The sequence below is a fragment of the Amblyomma maculatum genome, chromosome 3 (assembly GCF_055883805.1).
Source record: "Amblyomma maculatum isolate TAMU_Amacu chromosome 3, ASM5588380v1, whole genome shotgun sequence".
NCBI classification, from domain to species: domain Eukaryota; kingdom Metazoa; phylum Arthropoda; class Arachnida; order Ixodida; family Ixodidae; genus Amblyomma; species Amblyomma maculatum.
The window spans coordinates 180,953,299-180,965,976 of NC_139346.1; the positions used below are offsets into that span (position 1 = coordinate 180,953,299).

Sequence of the window (12,678 nt, forward strand, 5' to 3'; positions counted from 1 at the left end):
CCAGACGAACCGCTGCCCCAGCGATGGGACTGGTGGCGCCACCTCATGCTGCTTACAACAACTCAAACCTTCTGCCAGAAACGCTCGCCCCCTCTTTTCCTGCTACAGAGTTGTTGTTAGCAGCATGAGGTGGCGCCACCAGTCCCATCGCTGGGGCAGCGGTTCGTCTGGCGTCGCCGCCGCCGCAGGCGATGGGAATATTTTACTTCTTCTGATCGAATCAGGCAAGTACCACAAACAAATTTAGTATTAAAAAATACTAGCGACCAAATGCGATTTCTGTGCGAAATCTGAACTGCAAGGATTCCGCGGTTTAGCTGGGAGAAGCATTCTACAGCGCGGGTCTAATTGTGCAACACCCTGTACATGGTGACGTTAGTGACGTCAGCGGCCGAGACGGCGGTGACGGGACGTAATCATGACGTCATGTCTGGCGATGGGCAATGGCAATGGCGTCCGATCGAGGATCAAGGCTATCAAGGCTTTTCTTCTTCGGTTTCTCGGACACGGTCACTCCAAACAATGCTCACATTTCTCCCGTCAAGCTTGCTTATTTTTTATATGTCAGCGAAAATTCCACGAGGTCAACGCTAAACCGCTGCGAACGAAAAGTCGACTCACAACGCTTTCCCGCTTTCCATTGAAATCATAGAAATCATTGAAATATAGCAGAACCCGACTTCCGGGACGAGCGATCCAACCGGCTTCTGGCTGCTTTTGGCACTTTTGGCTTCACTCGCGCTCGCCTTGAAAAACGAATGCTTAAGTTACTTTTCTTGCTTTTAAAATACTGCTTTTATTTTTAGTTGTTAGTAAAAAAAGTTATTTTGGTTTTTGTTGTCTTTTTGGGGTGTTGATTGACAGATGGTTAGTAACACCGTGGTTAGTAGGGCATGATCAATACAGTTCTCCACCGCAAGAGGGACAACATTGTCCACGTCAATATGGCGCAGGTAGAACGTAGGAAAAATCGCAAGAAGCGAGAAAAAGATGTAAGTACTGTTCTTTTTTCTAACTCTGACGTTAAAAAGTATCTCTCAGTATCTGCACCTAATTGTATCTCCCATTGTACGCAGTAAGTTCTAAACGTTTCGCTGTTGTTTCAGGGTAATAATTCGTTGCACGATGTCTTCACCGGGTGACAGCTTGCTTGCTGATATTTCACGCAGGAGTCACGGTATTGTGGCTATGAAGGGACCCTTCTTAGGTCGCGGCTGGTTAGATTGCTCCAAAGGGAACGCTTGAAGGTGCACTGTACACGCTGCTGTGCTGCCATTGTTAAGTTCTGTGTCGCTTTTAAGAGTGCGATGGCCTACGTTGTCAGACTGGTAGAGTCAAGTCCTTAGTTTTGTTTTTGTTTTTTCTAAAAAGGTACGCTGTCTCTGCACGCTAGCTTCAGTACTTCCGTTTTATTTAGTTTGTAGTTTCGCTGGCATTTAGAGCGCGACAGGTCAAGTCGTAGCGGTACCGAACTTTGCGGCCTCGCTCTTGGTGACATTCCTGAGCTGTACAGCAGCGCTTCTTCACTGCGAATAACAAATAAGCTTCGTTTTCGAACGATAACGTCTTCTGTAAAATAAGTCCCCTACGCTTTTGTGCAAACATTTAATAGTTGCAAGTCACAGAAAGACATGTCCAGATGTTTGAGCCAGCGGCTTTGAGTGTTACACGTCACCTACGCGAGAGCGATGCAGATGTCGGACGGTTAGCGGCCGGTAATTACAAGCCGACTTCACCAAGCGCGAAAGTTTTGAATTACGGAAAGAAGGTGATTTGCGAGATGGCATGGCTTCTCCGGCTACCACATTGAAATAGTTACTTGTCGTTCTTGGCATTTGTCCACGTCATATGATTTGAGTACTCCCTGTTTGTGTTGAAAGTGTTCCCTTGTCTCATTTAGAGCGACGTTGTCTCATTTAAGAAGAAAATAAGTGTAAAACAACAAGAGAAACAGTGTTTCAATAATATGCCACATCTTGGGCCTGCAGTGAAAGCAAGGACATATTTTGCTCTTGCGGTCTGTAGATTGGACTGTTTTATCTTGCAAGCCTCTCACAATCCAAATCTTTGAATGTAACTGGCTTGTTGCCAGGTCTAGGGATCGCCAGCTGTTCGATTAAGTTAGGGGACTTTTCCTTTCCGTAAAAGTGCTGTATGATTAAAAGCCTAATCAGGAGAAAGTGTGTTGTCAGTTATAAAATACAGTCATCGGTTGCAGAGATGTGATGTCACGGGCCCACATTCTTCTTATTGGCTTTAAAGAAGTGACATCTGTATGTTCCGATATATCTCCATGGCATCCATATCGCCACCTCTAGACACCTTCGGGTAAACAAATGGCCATTAGCTACATGCTGTGAAGAGATGTCTGATTGTATGCAGACATCTCTTGGTTGGTGGAAACATGTAGAGGTTCCCAGAGCCCCACTGTGGTAGGTCAGTGGTTAAGGCGCTTTGACAGCTGAACCTAAAGATGTGGTATAAAGTCCTGGCCACTGCGGTTGCTTTTGACGAAGACGAAAAGCAAGGCAGCTGTTTACTGTGTGATGTCAGTGCACATTAAAGGACCTCAGGAGGTTGAAATTTCAAAGCCTTGCACTAGATGTCCCTCATAGCCTATGTCGCTTTGGGGCATTAAACCCTATGAGCTGTAGGTTCTCAAATAGAGCCATAAGAAAAACGACATAATACTTGATGCAAAAACATCAGCATTTTCTAAATGTTTCGTTATCAACACATAACATACTCAGTTACATTCTTCCGTGTTTGTGTATGAATGAAATGTAGAACAGAAATCTTGTAATATTGACTATAAATTTCAGTTTTTACCACTCAATTGCAGAGGCACACTGAGATAGATTTTTAAGGTGTTTTTATATGCTGCTGGTAAAACATAGAAATAGAGAGAGCCTGTCGCCAAACAAACAATATCGTAGTCATTTTTCTGCTCTAATAAAGCCAAAAGGCTTGTTGTTTGATTCACCATAATATCTACAAGCAAATATGAGTGCACACAGGACTCTAAGGACTTGATTTGTAACGAAAATTTTTTGTGTCACAAGAAATCATTCATACCAAAAATTAAGGCTATTTACAATATTTTCACATAATGTGCAGTAAGACGAAAGTGATTCTTTTCTCCCATTCATTTTGAAAATAATCAGTGTACACGGACAAGGACTGAGATGACAGGACACATGAGTGCTGTCTCAGTCCTTGTCCTTGTGCACTGATTATTTCCAAAATGAATTACATCTAACTAGCCCAACTCATCGTTCTTTTCTGCAGTAACTTCCGCTTCCTATTAGAGAGCCACTTCATCATGCATCAGTCTTTTCCAGAGCAAAAAAACAGAGAACTTAAGCATACCAGAACAGTTAGTAATTACTGAAACACAACAATATGAGCCACACTGTTTGAAATTCAACGTGGAATTGTAGAGAAAGGAAAAAGAGCGATATTGAAATATGGTCACGGCAATACATGTGGCAACTTCTGTGCATTCCTCTGTAAGCTGAACATTATGTAAGATAGTCCGTTCAGCTCTGCATCCTAATTCGCAAAAAAGTAGGAAGGGAGCCTCTACTCGCATTCAGGCTACACATTCGGCTGACACTTCCAGCAGTCAAATTTCTGGGGGTGTTTCTGAACCGAAACACACCCCTTGCTACTCCCGTGCTCATTTTTACTCAGTTTAGAGTTTTCTTCTGCTCTTGTATTGTTTCCTCTTTCTTTATGCATGCAGTTTGTAGAGAGAAAGACAGGCTTTATTACAACTGAAATGAAAACCTGATATGTATGTACATTCTGTCAGGTGAGCCATCTGGTCAGCGTGAGCCACTGAGGACAGCCACGTCTGCCTCTAAAGGAGGGAAGATATCTAAAATAATATGGGGAAGGGATGGCTTTAGAGCCAGCTGAACGGTCATGTTCTATGTTCGCATTTGGGCAGAGGCAGTTTGGACAGGGAGGGTCACAGTTGGTATGGACACGGGCCGAAGTGATGGATGAGTCAAGCTGTGTGGTTGTCAACTTGTGATCCTGTGAGGTGGTGGTGATCTGGGATTCTTGTGAAGGTACTCTCTGCAATGAGCTTTCGTGAGGTGTGTAGCGTTGCTTCAGTGTCTTGTAAAGGCATGCCTTGTCTTCAGTGGACGCAGTAGACCAGGGAATCACCACACCTGTTTAAGGGTCCTATAGGTGAGCTCATTACTGGCAATCCATGCGTATTCTGGTGCCCACAGTGGAAAGTTGTGAAAGAGTCCAGGAGCAGTCGTTGCTCAAGTCTTCGGAAAGGCATTACCTGCAAATTTGGTAGCAGGGCAAGGGAAGCAAGTTTCTGACTGGCACACATGATGATAGCATTCTCCTGAGAAAGCAGAGATGTTGGATTCATGTGAATCTCTGAAGGCTCAGAGATAGAGAAGGCAGGACTCAGAATTGCTTTCTTCATGCTAAAAATACATCACTCCTGGAGCAAGGGTGGCCATGTACTCCACAAAATTCAGCCAAGGGTGTAGTGCACTGCATTCGAGCAATTCCATTTAGCTTTACTTTCTTTTTTGTAGCTTCCTAACTGGTCTTGAAGCTGCTGTATAAATTTCATTTTCCTGGGTTGATTGTATTGGTGGTGGATAGCCAAGCGCTATTTCGAACCACTGCCTGTTTGGCTTTGATGGTTGTTGTTTTGGCATACTCCAATTTGCTGCAGAACAATGCTGAGGGGGCGAGGTGGTCGGTGTTTCACCACGGTATGTGCCGCTTTTGCAGGCTGACCCTTCGCTGGCTGAGAAACCGGCCAAGGTGGAGTACGATGTGGCACGCTACCTCAGGGACAAGCTGCCTGTTAAGAAGACCACCCTGCTCAGCCACAAAGTGGAATATTTCAATGGTGAGTTTTCGAAAGCTAGCACAAGTCCTTCTTACCCAGAGGTTGTGTAGAGGAGCATGATGCATCAATGCTTAGTTTGAGACTGGCTCTTTAGCATTGGGGGCTACGTGCAGTGGGCAGGTCTTCACGCTCATTTATATGCCCCTAGATTCATAGGTGTAGTGCAAGACCAGAGCATTCAGACGCCATTCAATTTCCATTTCACATTCCTGCTCATTTCGTAGAAGGATCTGAAGGTTAACGTAGGGAAATCAAAGTTGGCTTTTAGCTGAATATAGGTTGCTGTAGTCTAACGACAGAGACAGTAATTTCAACGAAATCTTTGCATTTCTAAGAAGGGCCTAGCAATGAAATGCAGGTGTTGCTATCACTAGTCAATTTTCTACATAGATTTTTGATGTGTAAGTACAGTTTCTTGAGTGCAGATCCAAGAAACTATGGGCTACGTTCGCATTCCCTTCAAAATAGTTGTTGACCGAGGGGTTTTCAGTCTAGATGTTGAGAGTTCGGATTAAATGACACTAAAATGTTCAAATCTAGGTTTTCAGCAAAAAATGCATCTATCGCTTACAGGAAAAACTTAGGGAACACTTACACTTACATGTTTAAGGGCATGACTGTCACGAAATCGGCGCCCATTTTCATCAAGCCGGTACGGCGCGAGGCCCGCACGGCGTCGCGTGGAAGGCATGGAGAGCAAAGCCCCCTTCCCCGCGCGGGAGAGCGCGTAGCTTTGTACGCGTTGTTGTCACCCTCTTTCCCCTTGCCCGGGGAAGACGGTGGTTCATCGGCCTGGAATGCGCCAGGAAAATCGAGCATCTTCTATGGGACCTAGCCAATGACGACGCGCGGCTCGACGGGAGAAGAAGAGGGAGCTATAACCAGCGAAGCTATGTGTGTGTGCGCGCTAGCTTTGGCGCGTGTTAACAAACAGACGCGGCGCGCCCTATTTAAAGCGACCGCGCCGCTTGTTGAGTCAGTCAGTTCGTCAGTCAGTTCGTCAGTGCTTTGCGACGTCTTCGGCTGGACTCCCGGGGATCACCCGCTGCTGGCAAGCCCACGGACTTTCAAGGGAGCGGCGCTCGTCTCGTATGGCGGCCACATCGTGACTCTTGAGGCGTCGGACTGCAACAGTGCCCGGTGAACAATTTGGTGTTTGTTTATGTACTCTCTCGTGTTTCATCTGTTGTAAAGCCTCTATGTTATTGGATACCTGTGTAATTGCATGCTTAGCGTTTGTATTCTGTGAACCTCTCGTCTGTTGTATTTCAAGTGATCTTGTGTATTCCTTTGTATCGTCTCTTGCTGTGCATAAATTGTGTTTTGTTTGTTACTTCTGACTCCGATCCTTACTCTGGTTTGAACCGGCGACCGCTGGGCACCAAACGACCACCCCCTTCTGTCACTACAAGGTAGTTGAATCCCGGCTGAGCTTGCCACGCAAGTCGAGGGCATCTCCTTTGCGACCGGAACAGCTACCCTCAGTCACTCTAAGGGTGTCTGGGAGTGTGCGCACCGTTAAGGGCGCATCGTTAATAATACCCCCTAATTATTAACGGGTGACAATGACACGACAATGGCTCTTGTCTGTAGCTGTCCTTGTAGGTCCTTATTCATTCACAGGGTCGTCCACTCTTAAAGTGAACACGCAAGGAGGGGGTCACTCTCTTCGAAGCGCAGGTGCAGATGGGTGGTGCTTTCCATGGGCTGCCACTTTGCTTCGAAGCGCGGTCAGGTGGGAAGTACTGATGCTCTGAAAAGAACGGCAAACGTGCGTGCACGTTCACTGTAAAAATAGACCGTGCACATGTGCTTTGCTGCTCACTAACCCTTTATATGTGCTTCACTGTATGCTGATTAGCATGCAGTCGTAGGCTACTACATTGTGCATAACCACCTGAAATAAAGACCCATTGTAACCGAGCCCTACAAACGTGCCAGCATGGTCTAGGGGTACGTGGTGTGTTTGACTAGAGATCCTAGGGCGCTGGAAAATGTGATCTTGTCTGATAGGAACCGTCAGAACCAGTCAGTGGCTGGTCATGCCAGAATGGGAGCTTTGACTTTGTTGCATTAAAATTATAGTTGGCCTTCTATAATGTCCTACTGCATACTAATAAAAAAAGTTTACTTTTTCTGGAAACAAAGCATTTATAAGATGGGAAATACCAAATTCGAATAGGTATATGTATTGCCAGCATGGGCCATTTGCAAATACCAGATGCAGCGAAGACAATTCTGGATACAGATACTTCTAGCTAGGCTTCTCTGCTATTTTCAAATGGCAACCATGGAGTCTCTTAAGCCTTTAATTTTTTACATCACATGTTAAGAACGACTGCTAGAAAGAAAATTATTGCATTGTTAAATGCAGTTTTTTCATCAGTGAATATCTCTCTTGCTGCCTAACAAACCTCGCGATAACTGCAAAGAATGAAATAGTAAACGAGAACAGAAAACTGGGCGAGTTGGAATGGAATCATCGTAAACCAGCACGAAACCAGAGATGAAGATTCGGCGCTCGTGTAGTCTCCTGTTCCTCCTCTTCTTCTCGTGTTTCGTGCTTATTTACGATGAAATAATAAATTTTTACTAAAAACAAAAATTGAGGGGAGCTTTATGCGTCGGCTCTAACAGTTCGTAATGGAACTCGTTGATTACCATGTGCAGTTTGCAGCATCTCCTAAAGTTGTGTCTTCTTTTGTCAGATATTGCATTGCCAGCAATTCCTGATACATTCTAAAATAACCACTATAAATGAACCATTAATATTGCCACACTGCTGTCCATCTTCTGGCTCCACCAAGTGGCCGAATGTCTTGGCACATGGCTGAGCGTCGTCCTCGTCTCTCTCGAGCTTCGCTTGATTAAAAAGGGCCAGCTCGGTTGTTCTGCTGCTTGCTATGTGTGTTGGTGACAGTATGGACATTTTATTATTCGACTATTACTTGTTGCTGTCAATTATCTAAAAGTATGAAAACTGTCTCATCTGTATCGCCTTTTAAACGTAAGCTCTGCTCGTTCATTGTTTATTCTTGAAGTCGTTTTGATCCACTTTATATCTACTTGGTTTGCTCCCTTATCAAAATTTCACATTTTTAGTGTATTTGTTGTTTGCACCTAATGATGTATTTTTTTAATTTTGCTAATAAGTTTTTAATTATATGCAATGCTGGATCATGTTGATATTTGTTTTGTTTTTTTTGTTTGTGTATAGAGGTCCCAATACAGTGCCAAACATTGGGACCTCTTTCTGCAACCTTTTGTATACATTTGCACATCTATATTTACTTCTGAATAAATTTTGAATCTCAGGCATTTCTTTGCATAGTAACCTGGAAGCAATGACCTTTATTGTACTGTGCATTGAATGGCACGGTACAAATAGCTTTACCATTCTTTAAGTTTATAGTATTTAGGAAAAAGGATGAAATGTGTGATAAAAACAGTCCCTGTGCATCTGTGTCTAAATGAAAGAATTAAATGTGGAATGAAAAAATTTAATCAACGTTTACAGTCGCGTGACTCAAGAAATATTGGGCACAGAGAATAGCCTTTGGAATTAGAGCACATTTGGGCTGAAATCTTTCTTCCTTCAAATTGCACTCTCTTGAATTCAAATTGGCTTAGTTCAAACATTTGATTTATTCAAGTGAATCCATTGGTCTCATCTGCATCAGGTATATTTAAAGGCACTTGTTAATTGGAGCACATTTTCATTCTTCTTTAAATTTCAAATTGCCAAGGGTTGATCATAGCACTCTATGGAGTCCTGGGAATGCAAGGAAAAAAAAACAAAAGTTAAGACGAAATGTCAATATCCTGTAAACAAACCTGTGGCATGTATCCCTTTCCATTCACATGTTTTTCCTTCATGTGGCTGCTGCATAAGCAAGCAAGCATAGTTCTCTGAACTTCTCGGTTACTTACCTCATTAATCTATTTATTCTGTGGTATCATTAACTACAGGGATTGGGCTTTTCTAGGTTCATTATTGCAGCTTATGCAAAGCATATCTTGTTGCTGTGAGGAACAAAAGTGAAGATTTTAATCTTTGCTGCAATGTGTTTGTGCCTTTTTTTCCCCAGCTGCCAAAGCTGTCGACTGCCTCCTGGAATCTCCCTGGGCAACTGGAAAGCCCAAGGTGGAACAGCTGTTCACCACACGAGAATCTGTTGTGGAGTTCATGGACACGTGAGTAATTTATAGTTCATTTGGTCGGACTTCTGTTGAGAATACTACATCGGGACAGTCACATGCCAATTTCTAAACATTGTAGGCTTTAAGAGTGCTTCTTAACCGAAACTAGTGATATTATTCTAATGGAAGAAATTCATAGAGGTGGTCGTTGCAAGTAGTATTCGAGTCAAATTAGTCTCAAATTTAAAAGCCATATTTACAAATAATTAATTTTTAAAAAGTGCTCCTGGCGATGGCTAGCAACCGATTTGGGCAACACCTTCCGCGCGCTCGCTCCCCGATGATGTCATTGGGGTTTGGTAGGTGGATCCGCTCATTGGACGCTTTCAAGTGATGTGGGCGGGGTTAGAAGTGGTAGGTTATTGTTGCAACTTGTTTTTCTTCTTTTTTTCTTGTGCCGGCATGCCCCGAGTGGAAAGGGGAGAGAAGGAGCATCATTTTCGATCGCCAATATGTTTGGTGGTAATGAAGTTAGATGAAGTTATGTGATGTTAGGAAGATAGTGAGAGACTGGAAAGCGTGGCGTGACATGGTCCATAGGGTCACGAAGAGTCGGACACGACTGAACGCCTGAACTGAGCTGAACTGAATGAAGTTAGCTTAAGAATTGGATACTTATTGCTCGTGCGCATATTTTTTTTTAAGTTATAGGGGCTCTTTAATAAGAAACCAGGCTAAAGGTTATTCACTAAAACAACTACAGTGGGTGTTTGGCATATTTTGCTGCAATATTTGCTCAGGATTACTTGTACTAATGTTAAAAATGTAAAAGTTTGCTTTTGTTTTCTGTCTTGTTAAAAGGTATTGCCGCAGACCATTCTGATCTTTATTTGTTCTTTTTTGATAGCCGTTGGCAGGCAGCCTTATCAATTCTAGCATGCAGATCGATTCTTGTATTCTTTGTTCTTGCTCATTGTCGCGAGACGCGGCTTTATCATTTGCTTTGTCACAGAAGATGCTTCGAGATTCATCTCGAAAGGTTGCAGCCATGCGCATGCGTTTCTTCAATGTTCCAGGGTATGCGAGTCACCGTTCGCTGTTTTATCTCTATCTTTCTCCGCTGCTTTTAAATCGAGCGCTGACACTTGAAACGGGGATTCTTAGTTCGACGATCGACAAGCACGATTATTGTTATCACCACCGCTGCCGATTCGCTTAGTTCTTTTGCGGGTACAAGTCAGCCCAATAAAGAGTTCCATTTAAGCGCAACGCCATTGTCTTCATTGGTGGCTACCGGGCTTGTCACCACTACGTGACAATATGACAATTTGTACACATAGATTCAGGCCTGGCCAGGATGAATGCCTTCAACCTTGCACTGCTCGAATATTTGTGCAGCATGGCGTGCTTTTCTTAATCACAAGTTTACAGAGGGGCGCAAGTTAGTTTAAATGCTATGTATATGCATTTTTACTTTTTCCACTGCAGTAGAACTCTATACTAGTAAAGTCACTGGAACCGGCAAGAACCTTTACTGTATCAAGGTCTTTACTATATCAGAGATGGTCCTGAAGAAGCTTTCTGGTAATTAAACGGCTATTTACTGAACACATCCTGTTGCTTAATGAAAAAAAAACAAAAACTCTAAAATACCTTTAATTTCTCTTTTATCGTCTGTTCGTGCCATTTCATTTTTTCAGTTATAAGATTTTTTGTCAACATCTTATGGAAGTACCCCTTAAGCATGAGGGCAACATGGCTACGAATGTAATTCAGTTTGATTTCATGTGAAAACCAAAGCCTTGCATGACACGGCATCATCTTCCACTGTTTCGGTCTTTTAAAGGCCAATAGGTGAGAAATGTGCGTGGCAGTCAAGCGCTGCAAAACTGCACACACCACACCTCTAGTTCTTGCCAGTGCTGCCTCGTGTTTCGTGTTGCACAGTGCAGTGAATGTTTGGCCGTTTCTTCCCTTTTCTATTTCTTGCAGCACTTTTTCTCTCTTTTACTTTCTGAATGGGCCATGCCGTCTTCTTTCCATGTTTGTAGACATTATTTCTTTTTCCTATGCGCTGCATGCCTTCCCTCACGACTCCAAGGCCTACATAAAGTTGGCTTTTCCTGCTTGCTGCTAAGCCTGGTGGTAAAGAAAAAAAAGACTGATTATTTATTTATTAATTTTTTTGCAGAGAAAAAAATTATCTTGCGAATCTAGGCAGCCCTCGTGCGGCGATGTCATTTTCTGGGAAGTCGTCGCCGCGGCCAGACGCACGTTTTTACAACCAATTTTGTCAAGAATGTTTTTACTATAATGTAAGAAAAATGTACAGTCATCTATGGAATAAGAACTGAGACTTCAGTGAGGTTCTATTGTATTGGACATCTGGTACAGAAAACGAGGGGGCTGCTTCAAATTGTATATCTGCTGATGTGAAATCTACTGCAGAATGCTTTTGACCATTTCCACCACTGGAATGGCAATTTACTAGTGTATAGAGATGAGCCAGAAGGATTTAATGGAAGTTGAGTTGGGTAGCAATACATACAACCATGTCAGATTCTCCGCACGCTGACTGCATATATTGGTGCACTTGCCACCCGCAGTCTACCACTCCACATACGGAATGTTCTGTGTAGCTGTCTCCCTGTATCATTGCTTCCCTTAGATTTGCTTTCTTACCTTTCCATCCTGAACTCTCACTGTGCACGCAGTTTTCCATACCTTACGGCGATTCCTCTGCCCACAGGGGACACACAGACAGGCTGAGGCGGAACGTAAAAACAATGGGGTTTATATTTCTTGCCTCTGGGCCATCTCCTTCCAGCTGGTCAGCAGGGGTTCTGGCCGGCAGTAGGCAGGCGACAAGCCAGGGAGAAATCGAAAGACAAAGCCCTGAGGCGACTGCGCCTCTCTTTTAACACTAGCGTGTAAAAGGCCCCACTCACCAGAAAATATGGTGTCGGTGGCTTTCCGCAAGCATTGGCACCGCGATCAAAATATCACGAGCATGGCACTGGCAGGTGGTAGCTGGCAGTTGACATTTCCGAGCACTGACTGGACGTAGGGTTGCCTGACATTACATTTGGCAGGAGCTACCAACCCAGGCCTCTCTTTTCATATGATAGGGTGATATCAATAGCAGCCTGCTAGGACCCTTGCATTCATATTACCCCTAGGTCACGCAGGCACATTAATGCAGCTTGGTTAAAGCTTTATATGTGGGCTGGTAGCCTACACTGTTGCATACATACCCTTAAAGGTGGAGGTTAAGTGTCCTTTATAATTTTTATACCTCGCATGGTGACTGGTTTTTCTTGCATGGGAGAGGGAAGGTTTATGCGGGGGCTTGGTGGGGAGTGCAGGAAGGTGCCCGGGTGGAGATTGTAATGCCCTTTATACTGGCCCCACAACCCTTACCTTGTTGTGCACTGACTCCCCTGACAGCCCAACTGCTTTTTCCACATTGTGCAGTCTGCTGCAGCACAAGTTCTTCCACCGGGCCAAAAAGATCATCGTGACCAAGCCCAAGAGGAAAAAGGATGACGCTGGCGACTCGGAGAGCACACCCAAGCCCACCAGGGAAAAGAAGAAGAAGGACGACAGCGCTGCCGCTGCTGAAGGTGCCGAAGAGAAAAAGGTGTGCA

General features: G+C 44.0%; 1 protein-coding gene across 1 annotated transcript in view; it reads left to right on the forward strand.

Annotated features, from left to right (window-relative positions):
• Positions 1–879: 879 nt before the first annotated feature.
• Positions 880–12,678, forward strand: part of Trp1 (translocation protein 1) — a 32,500-nt gene continuing 20,701 nt past the window's right edge. The window contains exons 1-4 of the mRNA XM_084598836.1: positions 880–992; positions 4,771–4,891; positions 8,980–9,085; positions 12,506–12,671. Of these exons, the coding sequence (XP_084454962.1) occupies positions 894–992; positions 4,771–4,891; positions 8,980–9,085; positions 12,506–12,671 (492 nt within the window). The 5' untranslated portion in view covers positions 880–893. The remainder of the gene's footprint in view (positions 993–4,770; positions 4,892–8,979; positions 9,086–12,505; positions 12,672–12,678) is intronic.